At 42.1% G+C, this 23,248-nt stretch overlaps 1 protein-coding gene across 2 annotated transcripts in view; it reads left to right on the forward strand.

Annotated features, from left to right (window-relative positions):
* The window catches only part of IRS2 (insulin receptor substrate 2), a 29,999-nt gene extending 11,584 nt beyond the window's left edge, over nt 1-18,415 (forward strand). The window contains exons 2-3 of one of the 2 annotated variants that reach the window (XM_079778676.1): nt 4,271-4,494; nt 15,236-18,415. In XM_079778676.1, coding sequence (XP_079634802.1) covers nt 4,271-4,479 — 209 coding nt within the window. In that variant the 3' untranslated portion in view covers nt 4,480-4,494; nt 15,236-18,415. The remainder of the gene's footprint in view (nt 1-4,270; nt 4,495-15,235) is intronic. The other variant, XM_079778677.1, reaches the window with a different exon arrangement.
* The last annotated feature ends 4,833 nt before the right edge of the window (nt 18,416-23,248 follow it).

Genomic DNA, 23,248 nt, shown 5'->3' on the forward strand with positions numbered 1-23,248 from the left:
AGAGCCCAGGGGAGGTCGGGAGTCTTTTCCAAGGTCACTGATTTAATTAGTTGGTAAAGATGTTTGTAAATATTATCAAGAAAGAATAGGGAATTCTCTGTCTCTGTAGGTCTTTGTGTACTGATGAATAACTTTCTCCCAGGATATGGCCTGGTCCCTCTAGAACAGTTTAGTATTTGGGGAAGTGGTATCCATCTTTTTACTTTGGAACATTTCAGTAAGTTCTTTCATGCATAGACAAGGTATGCTAGTGGGCAGAAATAGAGAATGCAGAGGTGTTCCTAAGTCAGGAGCATGTTTTAATCAGGGAACTAGGGCTGCTCATGACTATGTGAGCAGTGTTACTGATGAGGCAGAAGAGTGAAGTTTTGCTAAACACTCCCATGTGCTTGTGAAATAAAAAGGAGAAGAAATAAAATTTTGGGGATAATTCAGATCAAAAGGCCTCTATTTGGGAAAATATAAGTTCTTGCTCTTTGTAGATTGGCTCACCCTGGGCCACTGATTACCTAAGGCAGTGGTCAGCAAGCAGCGGCTCGCAAGCCACATGTGGCTCTTTGGCCCCTTGAGTGTGGCTCTTCCACAAAATACCACGTGCGGGCGCGCACGTACAGTGCGATTGAAACTTCGTGGCCCATGCGCAGAAGTCGGTTTTCGGCCTGGGCGAGTGTATTTTGAAGAAGTGACGTTAGAACACTCAAGGGGCCAAAGAGCCTCATGTGGCTCGCAAGCCGCGGTTTGCCGACCACTGACCTAAGGGGTCATTTGGTGTGTCGGTTGCTGCTTGAGGTGTCTTTAAGATGCATTTACTCTATAAGTAGTATACCATGTATTCCTCATTATGAATAAGTCCATTAACAGGTTCCTAAGAAATGAGTCATTAACCTATTTAATGATGAGTTTATTTAAAAACTAACCAATTTAGAATTTACCTAAGAACCCATAAGTCAGTCATCAGTTGTTGCAAGGTATTCTGCGGAGTGAATTCTTTTACCAGTGTCCTTTTTTTCAGGTCCGCCTCCCCCCCCCCTTTTTTTTTCCCTAATGAAAACATTTAATTGAGTTTTTATATGAAGAGAAATGTTTTTCCCAAAGGTGCTACCTTTCTGCTAATGTGACTATAACGCCACATGCAAAAGAATAAAGAAGACCTAAGCAAACATAAAAAGTCATAAGCTACCCATGTTTTTCAGAAATGTAATCGGGCATCCATGGCCTCGTGCTCCTGCGGTGACTCAGGGTTTTGTTTACATTCGCTGTCAGTCTCTGCAGCATCCTAGGAGAGAGTGCTTCCTTCCTAGCAGATGGCAGCCTCAGGGCCCTGTGCCTGCCGTTATAAGCAGTGTGCACAAGTGCTCTCTCTACCCAGCATCTCTGTTGACAAGAGGCATGGGATTGGAGACTGTCTGTCACACAGGATCAACAAAACAGGGGAAGGCTTTCTCCTTCCATTGGGGATTAATGGAGCGATGAAGCTACTTTTCAGGTTATGAAGAAAGCAAAGTTCAGGGTATCCTTGCGGTAGGTTATCTGTTGGTCACTTAGCAAGTCAGGCCGAACAGCTGACAGGATAGAGATCCTGATGTGGTCTCTGGGGAATCCTCACATTTAAGCCCAGCAGGCTTCCTCTGTGAGAGAGGTTCGGAACCCTTCTGTGAAATCTTGCCTTCCGCTGGGGGCCTGGGAATTGAGCGCTGACTTCGGGGTCCAGTGCTGGTCGTGGAAAGTCACTGAAAATAGGGACTGAAGTAAGCGGCCATCTGATGCCTGTGAATTCCGGGGTCTGTTGTAGAGGCCACGCCCAAGCCCATCATGTGAGATTCACCACCAGCCACTGGCCCCGTCAGGCCCATTTCACACCCAGCAGGGCCTCCTGCATCCCTTGCCTTGTTCCTGTTGGTGGAGGGATGGATTGGGGGGAAATGGTGAAGTAGGGGGAAAAGTTTGCAAATAGGACAGGATGTTCTTACCAAATTTAAAAATGAAGCAAATAATGCTTGAGGAACTCTGGACAGTAAGGCATGGATTAGAATGTGATGAGCAGTGTGGTTTTGTTTGCAGATCAGAAATGGAGGTACTAGCATTCTGGTACACTGTGGACATCACTGGGTTCTGAACTTACAAGACAACAGAAATTCCTAGAAAGGAAGATAATAGTGGCCAGTTTCTTATACCACACCCTGGATGCATTTAAAAAAAAAAGATTACTAAAGTGATCTTTGGCCATGTTGTGCTTCTGTTTTATTCTTATATGAACATAGGGGTTTTATTTTAATTGTTTTCCAACAGGAAAGTGACATAAAAATAACACTTTTCATATGCAAATGGAACAAAATCCATAAGCTATATCTATGCTCTTCCAGTTTTATATATATCAAATACATTTGTGAAACCTCTACAAAGAAGTAAGATGAAACCTCCATACTTCACCAAGTAGACTTCTTAAAAACACACAGTTCAATTGAAAATATTCAGCTGTGCTTTAGTAAAATATGTTAGTTGCACAACTGCAAGATCTAATATTTTCCTTCTTTAGGATCCTATAAATCCAGGAGTGTAAATTTATTGTATAGTCAGTTTTAGGAAACTGACTTGAACTGGTTGAGTAAACAAATTTAAAACTTTTATAATGAATGGTGTGGATATGTTAAACAGGAAAGCCTGACAAACTTATACACATGAATGACTTTAGAAATTCTTTAAAATTTTACTAATTTTGGCAAAGTTTTGCAATGAGCATTTTCTTTTAAAGTTTTAACATTTCTGTACCTTCATTAATGACCTTTTTGTCTTTAGGGTCCTATCAAAATGTTAAAGATGCCTCAGAACTGACTCACCTTAATTCTGTTTTACTTCTTATCATTATTTGCAGTTTAGCTTATCAGTAGTGCTGGTTTATTAGTAGTCTTAGTTCCAAGTGAAATAACCGCAGCAGTAAAATATCCACGTTTCCCCGGCATGGAGCATTTAATTAAGTTCCTAGAATAACTCCAGGAGATAAGCATTCATCTTCACAGCTCCGGGGTCCCTGCAGTTCAGTTGGAACGTTCCGAAGTCAGGGGGTGTGCAGCCATTTCCTAAAGCTGGGAGATGGTTGATGTTGAAGCCAGTCGGTTTATTGAGAATTCATTGTGTACCAACACGGGAGTAGATGTTCTGGGAGATACAGGCAAGTCTGAAACAAGCCTCTGTCCCCTCGGCGCCTTTATAGTCCACTTGGACAGCACCCCACTCAAGCTGCTTTCTGGGCAGCCACTCTGAACCCTTAGTTAGGTGCCCACTCTTCAGGCATTCTTGGCCAAAGACAAAGAATGGGACGTCCCTGCTGGGGCTGTGGGTGCCCTTGCTGGAAAGTTCTGAAGGAACCATTCAGACGTTGAGCCCCCTCCCTACACAGACTTGGGGTGCATTCGAGGAGGCTGCATTTCTGGATCGGTTTTCTTCTCTGAGAAACTATAGGTTTGATTTTGCTGGAGTCCTAGCTCCTAGGTGTCAGCCTGCTCTAAGCTGTTGGCAGCCTTGCCTCCTCACGATTTCAGTGTTTCTCCTTGTGCCCAGTCTTTGTTGGCAGTGATGGTATTCCAGAAGCTTCCCAGGGCTGGTTTATTGGTCTCCCTTTCCCGTGCCTGCTGATTCTTCTCTGGCTTGCCTTTAAGTATTGCTTTAAAAAGACACTCCCTCTTTAATATGTGATAGGAATTCTTCCTTGCAAATTCCCTAGACATTCACAGCTGTACCCACGAGAGAGCTCACATTGAAAATGGGGTTCATGCCCTAGCTGGCTTGGCTGTGTGGATACAGCGTCGGCCTGCGGACTGAAGGGTCCCAGGTTCGATTACAGTCAAGGGCACATGCCCGGGCTGCGGGCTCAGTCTCCAGTGGGAGGCGTGCAGGGGGCAGCCGATGAATGATTCTCTTTCATCATTGATGTTTCTATCGCTCCCCTCTCCCTGACTCTCTGAAATCAATAAAAATATATTTTAAAAAAGAAAAGAAAAAAAAAAGAAAATGGGGTTCATACTGCTGCTTGCACACAACTGGGCCTTTCCGCAGAAAGTAAACATTTTTAGTTCTGGTTTTTCTCAGAAATAATCCACACACATTTAATCCAGTCTTGGTTCTTTTTATATTTTATGTTTCAAAATTGCTTGATTTTTTAATCACCCTACTAACCTCCAAATAGGATTGCGTTTTCTTAAGAAGCACCTAGAACCAGGTGCAGGTGGCTCTGACCCCTTTTGTAAAAGTGTGTATCCCGTCGTTTTTGCAGACATCCATGACCTATCCAGGAAAGCCCCCTTCTCCTCCTGTGCAGAGGAGGCCTCCTGGCCAGCAGCAGCCCCCTCCACTCATAGTGCCTCCTGCTCCGAAAGCCTGCCGCTGCTGGGCGCCCTGCCCTCCGCCACAGCGGCCCCTGTAGTCGGAGTGGGGCAGTCCCGTTTGGTTGGGCAGCTCTGTGTTACCCACACATCAGGCTGACGGAGTCAGCTCCAGGTGAGTTTCCTGTCATTCTTCCCTTTTACCACCTTTTATCTGTTCTTTCCAGAGAAAAGAAACAAACAAAAACGACAGGAACTTCACTGAAGGGCTGCTTGGGAGGAGGGTAGAAGGCTGGGCTTTGGGGCAGGAGGGACCGAGGCAGAAAGGGTTAGATCTCCCTTCACCTTTCAAATTTAACCAGACGGTTACACTTTCATATTATTTTTTCATTACAAAGAGGCCAGTTGTTCCATGCTAAATACTTTTTTTGAATATTTCACTCCTTTGGAATATATTAAAGTACAGGCTATAAGAAAGAGGTTTGGTTTCTAAGCTAAAAAGAAAAAAAAAAAAGCAGAAGGTACTGAGTCTTCAAAATCTACCTTTGAAACCTAGGAAATAAACTTAATTTTAAAATGTGTTCAGAATATGAAGTATTAATAGATGGTGATAAATGGTCTAGAAAATAAAGTGGGAAAGGGAGAGAAGGAGAAGGTGACAACCTCAAGGCAGTGAAGAAGCAAGTCTTGCATGTATTTAGAGGGAGAATCCATATAGGCAAAGGGAACGAGTAGCCATGCAAAGGCCCTGGGGCCGAAGATGGCAAGTATGTTCCAGGATAAAAGTAAACCTGTGTGGCTGACACAGAGGGAGCTGGGTGAGAGTCAGTGACGTGAAGGAGGTAACAAGGGGCCATGGAGAGTCTGGTCAGCCATTGATTTAAGGATGTTCGTTCAGATTTTAGTGTAAAAGGGAGCTATAGCCTCTTTGGAACAATATGGAGACTATTTTAAAACTTTTCTACTGAAGTCATCTCCTTTTGTCATAGTGTCTTCTTCCTTAGTGAGGCTAAGTCTAGTCTTCAACTTCTTTCTCAAAAATAGTACATGAGATGTGAAGAACCCTAAAAGTTTTCTAGTGCATTGAAGATACCGAGACGTAATTGAAGTGGGGAAGGCAGCCAGAAATTTGCACAAGATAAACAACGAAATCAAAGTGCCAGTGTTTAGTCATAGAATTGCATACTTGATTACACAAACATACTTGTAAAGCACCTTATAATTTATAAAACATTTTCAAATGGTATTTAGTCCTCAGAACCTCCTTGGAAGGGCAGGTCTTGTTATTATTGTTTTTTTTTTTTTAAGGAAAAATCCCAGGGTGGAGAGTTCCTCCCGCAGGCATGCCATGGCCATGCTGGAGAGCCTTTCCCGACCCAGAGGGAGGCACTGTTCGGGGAGGCCTCCTGCGGCCTGGTTCTGTGTCTTCTAGGCAACACGGTGCCTTTGTCTGTAAAAAATAAAAATCCTGGGGCCCGGCCAGCGTGGCTCAGTGATTGAGCGTCAACCTATGAACCAGGAGGTCACTGTTTGATTCCCCGTCAGGGCACATGCCTGGGTCGCGGGCTCGATCCCCAGTGTGGGGTGTGCAGGAGGCAGCAAATCAATGATTTTTCTCTCATCATTGATGTTTCTATCTCTCTCTCCCTCTCCCTCTCCCTTCCTCTCTGAAATCAATAAAAATTTACTTAAAAAACATCCTGGGGCACATCTTGGACAGATAGATCTCTTGGAGCTACGTCAGTGCCGTGTGCAGCCTCACTTCCAGCTCTCCCTGACCCAAGGGTCTCCCGAATATTCTGCTTTCCTGTGAGGGGTGCTAAATTCAGGCTATCCAACCAACTTACTTAATTCTTCAGCTGATTTGGAAACTGAAACCAGTCCAGGTATTTCATAGAATTTCCACCTTAAGAAAGCACTGTGGAATGAGTTTGGAGCAGAGGGTGTAAAACTTGAGAAGCGCTAGTGCGCTGCTGATGGGAGAACCACCCGCCCCCCCCCCCCCCCCCCTTAGCCTGTCTGTGAGGAGCATGCACACTGAATCGGTGGACTTGGGTCAGCTCCATCTCTTATCTGCACCAGAGGAATTTAAATGTCCATCTCTATTTTGGTGCATCTTTGTATAGAAGCCAGAGAAAACAGAGAAAGGCAATGCCCTGTGGCCCCCACTAATCAGAGCCCAGCTAGTTGATAATCCATCGTGCTGGCTGGGCACAGGCGACATGAAGAGGAATTTGTGCATTCTCCTTTGGTGCAGCTGCCTGCCGAGGGACACATGGAGCCCCTATTTGGGCGTTTTGTCCCGTCCACGGGGCGTGAAGAAAGCAGCTAGGCAAGGCGCCCTGTGCTGCGTTTGAGAACTGTTAGCTTTACATGGCCTAGAGTTACCCCCAGAAAAACAATTCTACTTCTGTTCTGCTTCTCTCTCATTAAAACAAGTTTATTCATTTTATTCCGGGAGCTATTTGCCATTGTTTTTGTGTATTCATCAGTTGTTTGTGTGCTGCTGAATTTGCAGTTGTTCGTGATGTCATTCATGGATATAATTTTGAATGAAGAAAAAGCTGTGATGGCCAATGTACTCAGATACCACGGCTGTGGCTCCACAAATTAGCCCAAAGAGCAGGGTGGGAGGAGCAGGCTTTCCTTGGCAGCAAAGGGCTGCCCGGGTTTAAGAAGTCTTTGTAGTTCAAAACAAAACATGTGGTTACATGTGTACATCATTTAAAGGTGCATGAAGAAAGCAAAAGGATCAACCACAAGATGCAAGTCATGCCAGTAGCATGTGCTTCGCCGCATATGAAAAAAATATATATGTATCTGTGTTGTTTATAAATTGTATACATAAAATTTCATTTGGTAGTTTCACAATGACCCAGTGAAAAATCCAGGGCAGGAGGATAATGTCCCTACTAACAGGCTGGTGTGGTGGGTGCTGGGCCCCAGGACCCTAAGTCTGGTGGGGCCAGTGGCTTTCCACACCCACGTCTGCTGGAGCCATGGGACTGGCATGGGGTTTTAAGGTGTGGGAACAGCTTGCCCTGAGTCATTCCTAAGCTCCCAGGAATGCCTTTGTGGTGACTGATGGTGGAATGAGTACTCTGACCTGTGCCGGGTAAAGAGACTATGCACTTCAATTCCTGAGTAGGGTTTGACCTTCAGCCTTGACCTTACTGGTAGATCTGAAAGAGTGCCCATTTACACAAGGGCTGTTACATTAGATACAGTTTTCCTCCCCAAGAGGCAAAGCTGACATCCTGTGTTAGGCAGATGTTACACACCATAGCCTGCGAGGAATTTACCTACAGTTTAGAAGCAGACGCTGCTGAGGCCGCTGCTGAGGCCACTACGTTGGTGCCCAGTGGGAGCTCAGCTTCTAGAGGGAGGATTGCTCTCTCACTGGCCTAGTGGGGTGGGGAAAACGGGAGGCAGTGGATTACATAGTTTTTCCCTTTTTTCTTTAACCTTTTTTTCCCCCTATAATGAAAGACAAGCACTTCAGTATACCTATTTTTAATACATTTTCAAATTACTGCATTTTTGTTAAATATGAAAAACATTACATTTTAGAATCCCAAGGGTATACCTATTTAGGTGTCTCATAAGTATGTCACATTTAGTGATACTATAGAAGGTATTTGAGTTGCATTGGGCATAATTTCAGGCTTCAGAAAATGCTTATTTCAATTTCATTGGTAAAAAGAAAAAAAGGAATTTAATCATGAAACTAAAAAAGGCAAAAAAATGTAGTAGCAACTCTTAAATATTTAAACATTTGAAAGAAAGGTTCTTTTGTAATGATATATAACAACAAGCTACTGGGGATGGATATAGTTTGAATAAATTGTTATTCTATAGTATATTACCTAATTTCATAGGAAAAGCATTTAGGTTTGAGAACGTCAGATATAAGCAATGTAAACATTTTTATAGTGTAAATAAAATACATATTTTTACATCAGTATAAAATCATAACTATAATGAGGAAAGAATTACACCATACATCGGCTATTTGCATTTTTAGGCAAGTTATCATATATTCCAAATATTCTTATTGTTTTGTAGGGCAGAAACGTAATGCTTATATTCACATTTTCCAGTGATCTAAGGAAGAGAAAAGGTTTGGTCCTTTAGCATCGCAGATCTGATGTGTATAACTTTACCTCTGTTAAAGTTGAGAAAGTGGTAGTGTGGGATATATTTAGTAATAATCAGAGTTATTCAGTACTTTTGTGTTATGCATGAGAAACCACATAGAAGAACCATAAGTAAGGAAAATTAATTCCAAAAGGGTGCCAGCTTCATAAATGATTTCATAACTTGCTTCCTTATTTTCAGTAGGGTCTGTAATCGGATAGCATGGTTTTTAGTAGATAGTATTGCATTTCTAAAGTATGTAAGCTTGCAGATAATTTTCAAAAGGGGTATCAGTTAGTTCCCAGGTGTAATATACAGATGGAAATATACAGTGTTATTTTGACAAATTAGTCCTTCTTTCTCCTCATTGTCTTCCTTATGTCGTCGGGCATACAGTCTCTGTAACAAATACTCAACTCTGCTATTAAAGTGTGAAAGCAGTTATAATGCAGATGAATGAGTGTGGCTGTGTTCCAATAAAACTTTATTTGCAGAAACAGGCAACAAGCCAGATTTGGCCACACTTTGCTGACCTCTGTCTTAGAATGCCACTCTCATTCTTTTAAGGTCTTTTCTCCTGGGCCTCAGACAGTTCTAAAGTTTTGTTCTCCTTTAGAAAAAAAAAATGTTTAGCCTTTCTGCCTATGAGAAATGGCATAAACCACATGGGTTTTTGTTTCAATTTAATTCAACAAAGCTTTGTAAGGACCAAACAAGTACTGTGCCAGATGCTGGGGACAGGCATGGTCCAACTCTTCGCCTAGCAGAGGAGACAGATGCACAGAGCAGAAATTCATTGTCTGTGCAGTGTTTTGTGTCACTGGGAAGAGTTGTGTAAAGAGCTAATGGTACTGTGTAAATGTTTAAACTCTGGGTCCCCAAGTGAAAATTCCAGGCTGCCTCCTCCGGCACCTGCTCCCTTTTCATCATTTGCAGAAATTGACATGGATGGCCCCAGGTGGAGTAGTGAGCAAAGTTCTGGTAGAAGTTAAGGACTCTCCTTCCCTTCTGACCAGCTGTGAGGTTTTGGGTAAATCACTGATGCTCCCTCACCTGGATTTTACCTAGAAAGGCCTAACATTTTATAATTGAACAGAAGGGTCCACCGGCAGTTAGAGACATTGTTGCCTCTTGGGTGTTTGTGCTGAAAAATAACAATATTTCTCCTATGACGTTGGACACTGCTGCTGCAGGTGTGGTGGAAAAACCTTGCCATAGAAGAGTAGCTTATAGGTTGCACAGATCAGTCCTTTTAATAACAGGTACAGAAAAGAAACGAATACTTAGGTGATATAAAGTTGGCAGAAGCTATGGAATATAAAATTAATACAGGTAGCTGTGGGTGAAAGCTTGACTACGTGGAGGACATTGGAAGTGTGTAGCTAACAGTTCAGGAGGCCTGGTTACTCTAGTCTTTGGGGATTAAGACAAAATCTTATGTGAAGGATTAAACAGGAGCTAAAAAAGGAGAGATACCTTTTATTAACCCCAGCCTTATATGCAAACTAGGTTTTCTCATTGTCTCATCCTGTTTCATATTGTGTCATTAACATCAAGTTACAACTTGATGCTAGGAAATTTCTTTAATAACAAGCATTGAGAATGAAATGGTTTTGTCAGTGGAAGTGATGAGCTCATGTAACGTTTTAACTCTTTCACAAGTAGGATTGGTAAAGTAATTTACTACCCCCATTTATCCAGGGAAACTTGTTCTTCCATATTTCCCTTTTAAGTGATTTTTTTTTTCCAATTTAAAAGAAAAGTTCCAGGAACCGTTTTTCTTAGAATCTCTGGCTTGTTCGTTATCACACCCAACCTTAACTTTTTTTTTTTTTTTTTTTGCTTGTATATTCTAAGAGTGTTTTGCTTTCAGTAAAGTATGGAGATACTGAACTATCAGGTATATTTTTCTAGGAATTTCTCATGTAACTGAAAAGTTTATTTTTCCCTCCGTAATTCTATGTTTAACACAAAAGGTCTGAATGGGCCTGAAGGACATGTGTGGGCTCACCAGAGAGTTTATTTCTTAATCATAGTTGCTACCAAAATATAAATTTTTATTTTAAGTATATTTTTTCATGTTGTCATGCAAATCATGTCTGTAGAACTCTTAATTCAGATATGCCTGAAAATGTTAACTACTGAATGGATTGCACTCTGTTTGGTCCAGTGTTGCTTACCGTGAGGCCAGTGAGGCCCTGTTCCCTTCATCAGTGCCATGGAGCCCTCCATGGGACTGTCTACATGGGCTGCACATGAAACTCTGCACTGAGCTCCATATGGGGCCTACATGGAGCCTTACATGGGACTATATGTGGAGCCCTACATGGAGCTGTATATGGAGCTCTACATGGAGCTGCATATGGAGCCCTACATAGAACTGTATGGAGTCCTCCATGGAGCTGTGTACGGAGCTGTGTATGGAGCCCTCCATGGAACTGTTTATGGAGCCCTCCATGGAGCTGTGTATGGAGTCCTCCATGGAGCTGTGTATGGAGCCCTCCATGGAGCTGTGTATGGAGTCCTCCATGGAGCTGTGTATGGAGCCCTCCATGGAGCTGTGTATGGAGCCCTCCATGGAGCTGTGTATGGAGTCCTCCATGGAGCTGTGTATGGAGCCCTCCATGGAGGTGTGTATGGAGCCCTACATTGAGTAGTATCATGGAGCTATATACGGAGCCCTCCAGAGAGCTCTACATTCTAGACCTGATGTTTCACTGTATCTTCCACTAACGTGACTGAAATCATGGAGCCCAGCACACAGGTGGCGTGGCATGTTAGTATTTTAATATTTGTGCCATCTGGGGAAAGGGAGCTTTCCCACTTGTTTTAATGGCAAAGTTTTTCAGTTATCTATCTATCTATCTATCTATCTATCTATCTATCTATCTATCTATCTTGTAAAATAGAGCAGATTGAAGGTTTGGTCTTTACTGGACCCCACCTTTTACTCTTGTCATTTGCATTCTGATTGCTCTTCAATATTTTAGAAATGGGGTGGAATTATTACTAGTCTCCAGGGAATTAGCTGGCACCTGGGACTGTACTCATATGAACATCATTTGTCATATGTGACAGAGCAGAAAAATAAAATATGGGGACTAGCTAGCCTGCATGAACTGTCATATGGAACAACTTTAATCTTTTTGGTGAAAGTTCTGTTTTAAATCAAGTAACTCTAGATCAATGCTCCTGTGGATGGGATTCTGGACAGAGCAATGTCTAAGCTGCAGAATAGTACAGTGTGTAATTATATGACAGATTCAATGAGTATCAATAAGTTTATTTTTAGATGCGTTGCCTCGAGGAGCAGAATCGGTGCAGGTTGTTCTGTAATTGCATTCATGACCAACACATGCTTCTTGCTATATTCTCTTTTGTTTTGCTGCTGCACCTAATGTGTTCAAAGAATGTCTCCCATCTTAATGAATATTCAGTGTGCAGTGATCCTAAAATTAGTCATTTGTTCTTTGCTTCTACTAGAACTAATATAGATAATAAAATAAATAAAATTTTGCTGAATCTCATCATTAGGAAGCCCTCCATGGAAGTTGAATATATCAGGTCAGTAGTAGTGTTAGCAGACATTTTATTTCCTTGTCTGGAAGAACCAGATTAATTTGCAAGGGGAGGGATAACTTAACTATTTTAAAATTAAGCAAATAAAAAGACCGAAAGTGTGCTCACATTCCTAGGTTCCAGTTCCTGCCTCTCCCCTTCTTCCTGTGGATGAGGGAGTGACAATTAAGAAGGGATTCCAAGGTGGCCTCCAGACCGGGTTTGATGCTAATGCCCTGGCATCTTTCCTGAGTAGTTCCCACACCACCTGTTCCTTTGGCTGGTGCCCTCCTGTGGTCCTAGGTCAGAGCGCTTGCTGGCGTGTGCACCAGAGATTTACATCCCACCCATATTGGAAACAGGTGTTTTAGATCTCAGTTGAGTCACTTCTCTCCTATCTCCGGCTTTCTTTCCATAACATTAAGAAATTGTATTTAAGTTTCTAAAACAGACCCCCTTTTTCTCTGCGCATTCTTCATGAGTATTTACCTTCCATAGATTTTGTCAGAATCCTTTTGCTCAGCAAGTAATAGTCATCTCACTCCGATTTGGAGGTATCCACAGCCTTTTCCTTCTTTTGCATCTCAGCAAGGATTGCTTTTGATGGCTAGCTCTATTTATGTTTGCTGTGGGTACTTCCTGTGGGGGAGGATGTCCAGGGAGTTGGTGGTAAGCCACAGATGTTTCAGTGGCAGGCTGCTGAGTGGCACGGACTGAGGTTCCATGAGCCATGAGGAGACCCACCGTCTCCGTTCTCTTCCTTGGCAGTGCTAGGAGGCGTCCAGGGAAAGCAGTTGGTCTGTATCCTAATAGGAGACAGGTTGCATCCAGGTTGTCTTTGCTCTAGTGCGCATCTCTGTATTCAAAAATGTCTTTGAAGCACTGCACACCTCATGCCCAAGCAGCTGCCTCTGAGCTGGTGGCCGTCCTCCGCTCCCCCTGGCCTGAGCCTGCTTGCTCCTGTCTCAGGGGCCATGAACAGAATCCTCCTCCTGTGACAGTACATGCACGCGTGTGCCTGCACCCTCAGTCATCAGTGGCTCTCCCTGCCCCTTCCTTTCCGCAGAGGCCTAGGGCAGCTCGTCCTCCTGGGAAACTGGGTTCCTTACTGTCCCAACATTAAATTGCATCACTGGGTTGCTGACAGCCCTCGCTTCTGCTGTGCTTTTGGAATAGCTTTCGCCTTTGCTGGTAACCGCAGCCTGGCAATCCTCTGCAGTCCAGGCATTTCCAGAGTGCTGCACATGTTTCAAAGGCCTGCTTTCACTCCCTCCCAAGAGAAGGGCTGCCGTGGGACTCCCATTCTGATAGGACTCGCTCACTCATGCATATCCCATGTGCCTTAGAGAGGCCCTGCGCCAAACTAGAATTTTTTTTTGAAAGGTTATTTTATGAATAAAAGCATGAATGAATGGTTTCCTTGCCATTATCAACTCTTTTCTTTCATAATGTTAATGCATAGATATTAAGGTCAGGATAATTGTATCATTAGTGTAAAAATAAACTGTGAATAGAAATCTTTTGTTAAGTGGATCCATAGGGTCTGGATTAACTACTCTGGGGTGGTGGTGGGATTCGTCTCACAATCAAGGCTTGAGTGACAAAATGCAGTCATTTTAGAGTGAGAGGCAAATCCAGGTACATTTTAGCAAGTGCCTGCTTTTAAGGGGCGTGAACGGAAGTCACAATGATAATGAGTGAAATAGCTGGAGGTTATATCTTTCCTTTCAAGGACAGTTTGGGTCCTGTTTTCCGTTAGGTTTCATTCATAGAACAGTTTGCCTATTATATTTTTGGAAGGACCTAAGTAACGCTTTTTAAAAATATTAAGACACACTTAGCACAGCCTCCTTGCAGGGACATTTTAAAAACAGTCGGGTGTGCAGGAGGCGGCTGATCGATGTTTCTCTCTCATCGATGTTTCCAACTCTCTATGCCTCTCCCTTCCTCTCTGTAAAAAATCAATAAGATATATATTTAAAAAAAAAACAGTCATGAAAAGATCCACTATTTCCTTCATACGTTGACAGCACCCTGTCTGTGCAGGCTTTTGTTTTTCTGGCCACACGATGCAGTCAGTGCTTTCAGTTTGTACCAGGGGACAGACTGACTGGCGTGCAGAGCCCGGGAGGTTTCACACACGCACTCCCCGTTGTGGGACACACTGGAAATTTCTTGCTGGGATCGGTCCTCTGAACTCAAGATGAACTGAGAAGAACGAGATTTACAGAGAAGTAAACCAGAGAGTTTGGTGGGTGTCTAGGATCAGAATTGTAAATTATGAGAAATGCAGGTTATATAAATACAACTGCAAGGAAGAACACATACCTGCTTAGGTCAGGGTGTGACTAGCAGTGCTCACAAGTAATCTAGTAGCTGGAGTTATGGAGAGCAGTGAAATGAGCAACTTGGCATGTTTGTTGAAGAGCCTAGAAGCTTTTTTGAAAAGGTGCTATGCTATGAACTGTCCGAGTCTGTCCCTTAAGGAACAACTCCCGTAAGAATATGCTGTGCATGTTGGAAACTGGAAAAAGGTTAAAGTCTTTAGTCTGGAAGGGCAGTAGCAACGATGACTGGTTGGGGTCCAATGCCATGCCCCCTCCACGCTCAGCAAGAAAATAAATTAACCTGGAACATGGGGAGTTGGGTAGATGAAGAGTTATGTAACAAGTGCATCATTGCAGGAGCTTTTGAAATCTTGGGTTGTTTCAGGAATAGGGTAGATGATCCAATTGGAAGGTTTTCCTGAGAGCAGGACTCATTACTTCTCCCTCTTTCTTACTATGATACACATTTTGGGCAGTCGGTGTAGTTTACAATGTATTAGTACTTTCACATTCGTCTTCTCAGCAGCCCTGTCAGGAAGGCAGTGGGTCTTCCCCCTCAAAGAATCAAGAGGGGCAGTTAGAGGGCCCTTGGCAGGTCACCTCTATGTCTCATTCAAGGGAATGACTCACAACAGCACGTGTGAATAGTTTTCTTCAATTGACCTCACAACTCACTCTAAACCTAATAGCTCTGCCTCCAGGGAAACCGAATAGGAGTGTACCCATCAAGCTTGTTTCTGGAAGAGGGAATTGCATAAATGTTTGCTTCCCAAAGTGCATCATTTGATGAAATTCACAGATTAGAAAGGCAAATTAAGAAGGGTCTTTCTCTCACTCTAAGGATCGTCTTGTTCTCCTGACAATCACTCCTGACTGACTTCCTGTCTTTTTCAGAGTGAAGACCTGCCTGGCTTCATTACCACAACATCACACATCAGAGAATCATGTGACGAAGAGGCTCAGCATTTTACAAACATTTGAAGCTGCTTACAATTGTTCTTTTGGATCTGAGCAATTACTTTGTTTTAAACATCTGTGGCTGTACTAGACATGAAACCGACAAGGCAAGAACAGCCGCCTCCCTCACTTGTTCCCATAGGGGGCATTCATCCTTGTGCTGTTTTGTGTTGTGTTTTGTTTTGTTTTGTTGTTTTAACACAATTTGCCGAAGAAGTAATTCTCAAGAAAATTGGATGTTCTCATTGGCCTTTTAAATTGTGGCCAGTGTCTTAATTTCTTCTTAGGTTCATTTTGGCAAAGCCAATTTGTCCCTCGGCATGCTAGGAGATTCTACCAATACCCATTAAAGTGGTAAAATCTGGTATTTACTGGCATACACTCAAAACTACCACAGTCCTACCTCAGTTCCAGGTGAAGCCGGATTTGCGGGGTTGGGGGCCAGCAGGACCTCCGTGTATTTCTGCTGAATGTGGCGCAAGTGTGGTCATCAGCCTTATTCAACTGGTCCCAGTACACAGCTGCTTGTTGGACTCCAATCCAGGTTCCTGCGTGTTTACTCACAGACAGAGCCCAGTGTGGGACTGACATTTCTCTATGGGAATGAAATGTGTGATTGGATTTTGAAGATGGATGAATAAATAATAATTATATGTAACTGAAGCAGCCTACTTTTGAAAATCATCAACTGTATTGGGTATTGGGGGTGGGAGGGGAGGTGTTGGGGAAGGGGCTGAATATCTCTTTTTGACAGACTTGTTTAATCTTCTCTATGTAGATGTTTATGTAGGTACTTCAAATTGCGAAAGCCTTCGATCCTATTTACAAGCTCAAATGTCTCTGCTGTCCTTAATCTTGAGCTTGCATTTCTTTAACCAAAAACTCACATAGGCATGCTAGCAATTCAAGGGTGGTCACCGGTTTAGCAGAGTTTTTAAAAATGTATTTATTATCTTGACTATAATGCTATGGCGTGGGCCAACAAGGCTTCCCTGAACAACAGTACAACAAAAAACGGGAGGGGGGTGGAGGAAAGAAACTGATAAAAGAGGCATTTCGGGCCCTATGTTGTTAGAAAAAGAAAAAATAAGGAAAACAATCTCACACTACATGTCACGTGTTGAAAAACTCCTGACAAGACTACTCTTACGTTTTCAGTGTTCTGAAAATACCAGTGTTGTGTCGATTATCACAGGTGTCACCTAAAACTGCTGCCCTTGACCAGCAGAATGTCATGTCATCTCGCTGCTCCCTTGACACATGGTGGAGGGCTCTAGACCTTTTTCTCCCATGGGTGCGTCCCCAGTGCCTATCTTCTCTGATAGTCCTGAAGAGGTTACACTAGTTCATTGGAGGTGTGAACTTGTTTTTTTCTTTTTTTTTTTGGAGAAAAAATTATATATAAATATATAGATATATATATATCGCTATAGGATAACGCATTAATAAAAATGAGGCTTTTTTAAGAGGAAGACCAAAAAATTCAATGTCTTAAGAATATATTTAATGGCAATGCAAAAGTCTTCCTGCTTCCATGCTGAACTTTTAGAACAGAGGATTGTATTGCAAGACAAAGTTGAATGTAAAGTGATCCCCCTGGACATTTTCTAAAAGTTTTACTTTTCTAAAATTACACATCACAGTAGTGCATAGACCATACGACGTCATTTTGAAGGTCAACTTCAGTGTATAATATGCATACTTTATAAAAATGTATAAAATGTCCTAAAGTTTTGATTTAGTCTTGGGACTAGGACTCGGGTGGTATTTGCTATGTGACTCCTCCAGGTACGTAGGACTGAATATGGACCCTGCTGAATACAGTGTATGACGGTATTTAAGTAGCTCTCTATACTTAGAGTAGTCATGCCACTATACCAATGGTTCATGTTCATACTGCAACTTCAAACTAGCAAATGAAAAGTCGGTAATATACTAAATTTTCCTCTATCCTGTACATTTCAAAAAAGGCATATGCAATATTTACATTTTTAATTTAGTTTACAGAATGGAACCAAAATGTATAAATGTTATGTTTGCTAAAACTTCACAATGTATATTGGGGTCTTTGTACATTTTGCCTGACTTACCTTAAATTTAAAATATTTTTTGCTATATAAACTTTAACAGTTATTAAACAGTGTTTTCTTTTTTGGGTACGTATTGTTTCTGGATATCAAGATGTTAAATATATTTCTTGCTATTGTGATATGACAAAAGACTTAACTAATCTTGCTCTGTCTTCCACTGTACACGCTGTATATAAGGGTCAATGTGATGCTGCTGGAGACAAGAATAAATGGAACTAGAATAGTGCATTGTATTTAGTCTGTATTGATCATGGATGCTCTCAATAGCCATATGCAATAAAATAAAATACATTATTTATGAAATGAATAAAGCCCTGGGGATATTTTTTTCAAGGTGGATTCTGGATTTAACATAAAGCCACTCTACTCCTGGTGTTTTGGAGTAAACAAACGCTTGGCTCCTAAAAAACCTTTGATGCCTCTCAATGTTAATATGTTCTGGGAACCAGAAAATCCCCAAATCACAAAATTTTTGAAAAGTAAATGTGTTAAGAAAACAAAAAAAGACTTTTACTTTACAAAACAGAACCCTTGCAAGATGCTGGATGCTGTTCTAAATGCTATACAAATATTAAATCCTTTATTGCTCACAACAACCTCAGGTGTTAAGAATCGCCCCATTTTATAGATGAAGAGATGGAGGCACAAAGAGGTTAAATGAGTTGTCGGAGGATACATATAGCTCATGAGCAGCAGAACCAGGGGTCAAACCCAGAACTGCAGTCCCAGAATCTGTGCACCTGTGCACTCGGCCATGCAGCCTGCCAGAGATGCACACAGGATTAAACCCATGCGTTCATGGAGAAGACATAGAAGTAAAGACAGAGCCACGAGGTGCAATTTAGGAGGCAGAAAATATTAACATAACTATTGATTTTTTACCAAGGACAATGCTTCCTCTTCAGAAATATTTTTTATACCTTTTTTACCCTAAAATTATAGCAGTGCATTAACATGGGTGCCATCTCTCTTGAACAAATAAAAAGCAGAGGGATTTAGAAGATGATTTTAAAATAATGGCTCTTAATTCACAAGCCTGGCATGCATCATGTGGCGTTTAGGAATGGGCAGGTGACAATGTGACCTATTTGTGCCAAGATGGATTGTTCTGAGGGTTCCTGTTTGGCAAAGAAGGAGCCACGATCTGCAAGGTTAGATATCCCTGAAGTGTAATGACGAAAGGGTAAATGATAGATGTCACTCCAGGGGAGTCTTTTCTAGCAGGAATTGGCAAATGCGTTTTCCCAAAAGACGCAATTACAAATAAAGAAATGAAGAGTTGTTTCAAAGGGCCATAGGTCTGGAAATATTCACTCAAAACCAATTCATAAACTTTTAGGAGGAAGCTAAGTGTTATAACAAGATGAAAGATAAAGATTGCATCACACGGATGTAGGAAGTTGGATTCTGACCCATTGATGGTTTTAGTAGTCAGCTTGGAAGATGCAGATGGCTTTTGGTGTTGTCATATTCTCATGGTGCTGTCATTAGATGCTAGAGTCCAATATCGTTGAGCTGATCTGCAGACCATAGTTAGTCCCTCTTGAAGCCATAGACCCAGGTTTAATGTCACTTAACAAGTTTCTAGGTGGGCTGGGGCAGACTGTTCATTCATTTGGGCATCTAACCCTGTGTTGACAAGGTGTACTAGTATTTGAGTGAAGCTAGCATTACTTATAGCAATTCTTAGATGCCACCAGTTGAAGGACAAAAGGCAAAATTGCTTCTTTTAAAATATGCAGTCTTCATCTTCACCCCAGTTGTACAGCTCTTCCACATTTCTCTGATTTACACAACTAAGTGAAATGTGCTTACAATTCTTGTTTGGACAGTGGTCTCTATACAATAGAACTCTGTAATCTCATGTGGTTGACAGTTTGAAAACACTGAACATCCCTCCAGGTTCTCCTGTTAAATTTGGACTTTTCTACCTGCATTTCTCCTCTTGTCTCTTGAGCCTGCTTTCACCCCCTAGCTCCAAAGGACCCCACATAGCAATTTGGTGGTTTCCTTGGCACCTCCTTGATTTCATGCTGAAACTACTTTTCTTTTTAAAAAATATAAATTTTTTGTTAATTTCAGAGAGGAAGGAAGAGGAAGAGAGAGAGAGAAACATCAATGATGAGAGAGAATTTTTGATCAGCTGCTTCCTTCATGCAGCACCTTGGGGATTGAGCCCTCAATCTGGGCATGTGCCCTGACCAGGAATCGAACAGCGACCTCATGGTTCATAAGTCATCGCTCAACCACGGAGCCACACCAGTTGGGCTGAAACTACTTTTCTTGAATCCACGTGAGCCCGCAAGTTCTCACGGCCTTTGCCACGGCATGTAGAAAAATTCTGCCCTCTTTTGGGCACTGGCTCTTCTGTTTTGAGATGTACTTTCGAAGTTGTTTCTCCCCTTCTATATCAGAATTTCCTCTATTTACCTAGGAACTCTAAAAGCTCTTAATTTTTACCAAAATCCCTTTCACCTTAAGAACCCTTGACCAGTTCTTGACCAGCCTACCAGAGTGGCCCTGGACTCTTATCAGAGAATATACAACATGTTCCCATTTCTCCAGATCTTCCCATCCACAACATTCTAAATGTGCAAATGACTTCAATATAAACAACAACAACAACAAAAACCATCAAATTAACTGATAGAGTTTCCAAGAAAAGATACATATAATACAAGTACTTGTAATAATAGAATATGTTTAGCTGCAAATAATAGGAAACCCAACTCAATGGCTTTTAAACCAGTAGTTCTCAAATTTGGGGGCTTATGAGAATCCCCTAGAGTGCTTTCTGAACCAGCTCTTGGGGCCCACTCCTAGCCTTTCTTTACACTTGGTCTGGTTGGGACCCAAGAATTTGCATTTCTAACAATTTCTCAGGTGATGCTGATGCTGCTGGACCACACTTGGTGGACCACTAAACACGTAAAAGACTTTATTATCTCACATAATGAGAAGTTCAGGGTTAGAGTCACAAGACAGCTAAATGACATCATCAGGGGCCCAGGATCTTTTCATCTTTCTACTCAGCTATCTTCAGGATCTTGGCTTTTATCTCTGAGACCTGTCCCCTCATGTTTATAAGATAGTTACAACAGCTCCAAACAGCATAGCCTCAAATAATAATCCTATCTAATAAAGAGGGAATATGCAAATTGACCGTCACATCATCACAAAGATGGTGGCACCCATAGCCACATGATGGCGGTGTCCAGTCCCCTCAGCCCCCCTAGAGTCCCCCAGTCCTTTCAGCCCTGCCGGGAGGGGCGTGTTGGCAGGCGCATGGTGCAGCTGGACCCGCCCTCAGCCCCCTAGCCACCCAGGGCCAGCCTGAGGCGCAGGCAAGCCTCAGATGGCAGCTGCCCAGGGCCGCCCGAGGCTCGGGTAACCAGGGCCAGCCAAGGCTTGCGCTGCCGGCAGTGGCAGCAGCAGAGGTGTGATGGGGGCATCACCTTCTCCTGATCACCAGGTCACCTCCTGCCCCTGAGGGCTCCCAGACTGTGAGAGGAGGCAGGCTGGGCTAAGGGACACCCCCCCCCACTCCAGTGCATGAATTTTCATGCACTGGGCCTCTAGTAGCCAATAAAGACAATCCCTCTCCTTTTGGTGTCTTTTTGGAGTGATGCAAACAGTCCCAAAGCCGCCCACTTCACCCGGCTCTGCCTTAAGTCCACTGAACAGAACTGGGTCCCATGCCCATGCTGACATTGGTCCCGGGGAAAGGAGACTGCACTGTGGCTGATTTACACTAAAAGAGATTCACACTGTGGGCTGAGAAGCAGTAAGCATCCCATGAAGCACCAATCTGCTAGATACTGAACAGAAGTTGGGTGTTGGGGACACACTCTGAGAAGGGATGCAGTTCCAAGGGCAGTAGAAAACCAACGTGTGATCAAAACCCTTTCCAAATACAATTATTCCTCAAATGTGTTCTCTCCATTCATGATGCTCATACTCCCAATCTCCAGTGATTTTGAAAATGAGGATTTCTAATGAAGCACAAGTAGAATAAAATAATTTCGCATTATCAAAAATGTAATAGTGATGCTGACCTACATATACAGAATTTTTATTTTCAAGACTGTGGACATAATTCTACTACTATGTTTCTCACGTATGTTTGCTTTTATTATTGAATCCTGTGCAACACTGGAAGCTAGTTTACAATATATTTTTATTGATTTCAGAGAGGAAGGGGGAGGGAGACAGAGGTAGAAACATCAATGATGAGAGAGAATCATTGATCGGCTGCCTCCTGCACATCCCTAACTGGGGATTGAGCCTGCAACTCAGGCATGTGTCTGACCAGGAATTGAACCATGACTTCCTGGTTTATAGGTCAACACTCAACCATTGAGCCACACCAGCCAAGCTGTAAGCTATTTTATAAAAGATCAAGATACAAAGGATGGGAAATTAGAAGGTGCCTGAAAGAGCAAGGACTATTTAGTTGGAAAAGAGAAAGCTGTGGCGATTTGTCAGCATCAATTACATTAGAGACTATGCTAAGAAAATGATTTGTCAACTGACCTTCTCAGAAGAAGAAATAATCAGAAAAAAAGGGGCAAAACTGAGCAAAATGTGTTCATTTTCCACAAGAAATAATTTGGTAATAATAAGGATCATTAAATATCAATATTATTGTCAAATGAATTTTAGATTACATTCTTTGGAGGCCTTAAGGACTTTGTAGCCATCTTTGTTTGAAGGATGAGAGAGTGGCAGGTTGGCCATACAAGATCAACTAGCTCTTCTCACCGCCTGAGGCCTCCACAATTCACAGCTCCAGAAGCAGGGGGTTGGCTCATGGCAGAGCCCGGAAGCCTTGTGCAGGGTCCAGCCTGAAAGCCCATATATCCTGGTTCTTTTCCTTGTCCTGGCATCTTTGAGGATTAGCATACTATTTAGCATTAGACTTAAGCAAGAAAAAGAAAATTATTATAGTGTATCTTCTACATAGTTTATTTTGTAACAAAAGTATGTACCAACGTAATGTTTATGAATCTGAAGGAAAATCTACAAACTTGAAGGAAAGATCAGGAACTTAGGTTGATCCTGACTATCATCTAGCTTTGAAAAACCATGCTATCTCCAATTCATGTCACTTCAAGGGATTATAAAACATGGTGCAACTAAGTGACAGAATGATCTTTATAAACTGCATGTGTTAGCAGGTCTCCAGTCGGGTTAAAATCCCTTGATTTTATCCCACCCCTCTCTATCCCTATTATCTTATAGGAAAAGTCAAAATGTCTTAGCCTGGTAGACACAAAGTACTTTATTATTAGCTTCTGCCTACTTCCTTATGCTTCCATTCATGGCCCTCTCCTCCATGTTCCACCCTTACTGTGAGTCTGTGCCCAAGCCTTACTAAATTACATGAATGGTACTCAGCTCATGGATGAAAGAAAACAATGAACTGAAAAGAACTGCTGAAGTTGAAATAAATGTTTCTTTACCAAGAGATGTTATTTCATAAAAAATCTCTCAAGGAAAGCTAATGCAAAATATTAGAAGTTTGGAGCATTTTTAAAAATACACATTTAAATGTTACACATCATCCCTTCAATTCTTCCTTTAAAATATGAGGCCATTCGCATGATCATTTCCACTCCCCACCTCTTTCCTCTTTTTCTCTCTTATATGTGTTAGTTACATTATTATTTTTGCATTGTCAGGAATAAAAAAAGTTACATTTGTTCTGTAATATAATCAACAGGATTTTAAAATTTCAACCTCAACTTAAAGTGATTCATTTCCTGCCACTGGTCTTTTGACCATGCTTACTTTTTGATCCATTCATGAATTGTCTGGTTTTCTTTACTAAAAGCAAACAAACAGAAAACTCAAAACTTTT

Source organism: Cnephaeus nilssonii (assembly GCF_951640355.1).
Source record: "Cnephaeus nilssonii genome assembly, chromosome: 8".
Taxonomy (NCBI): domain Eukaryota; kingdom Metazoa; phylum Chordata; class Mammalia; order Chiroptera; family Vespertilionidae; genus Cnephaeus; species Cnephaeus nilssonii.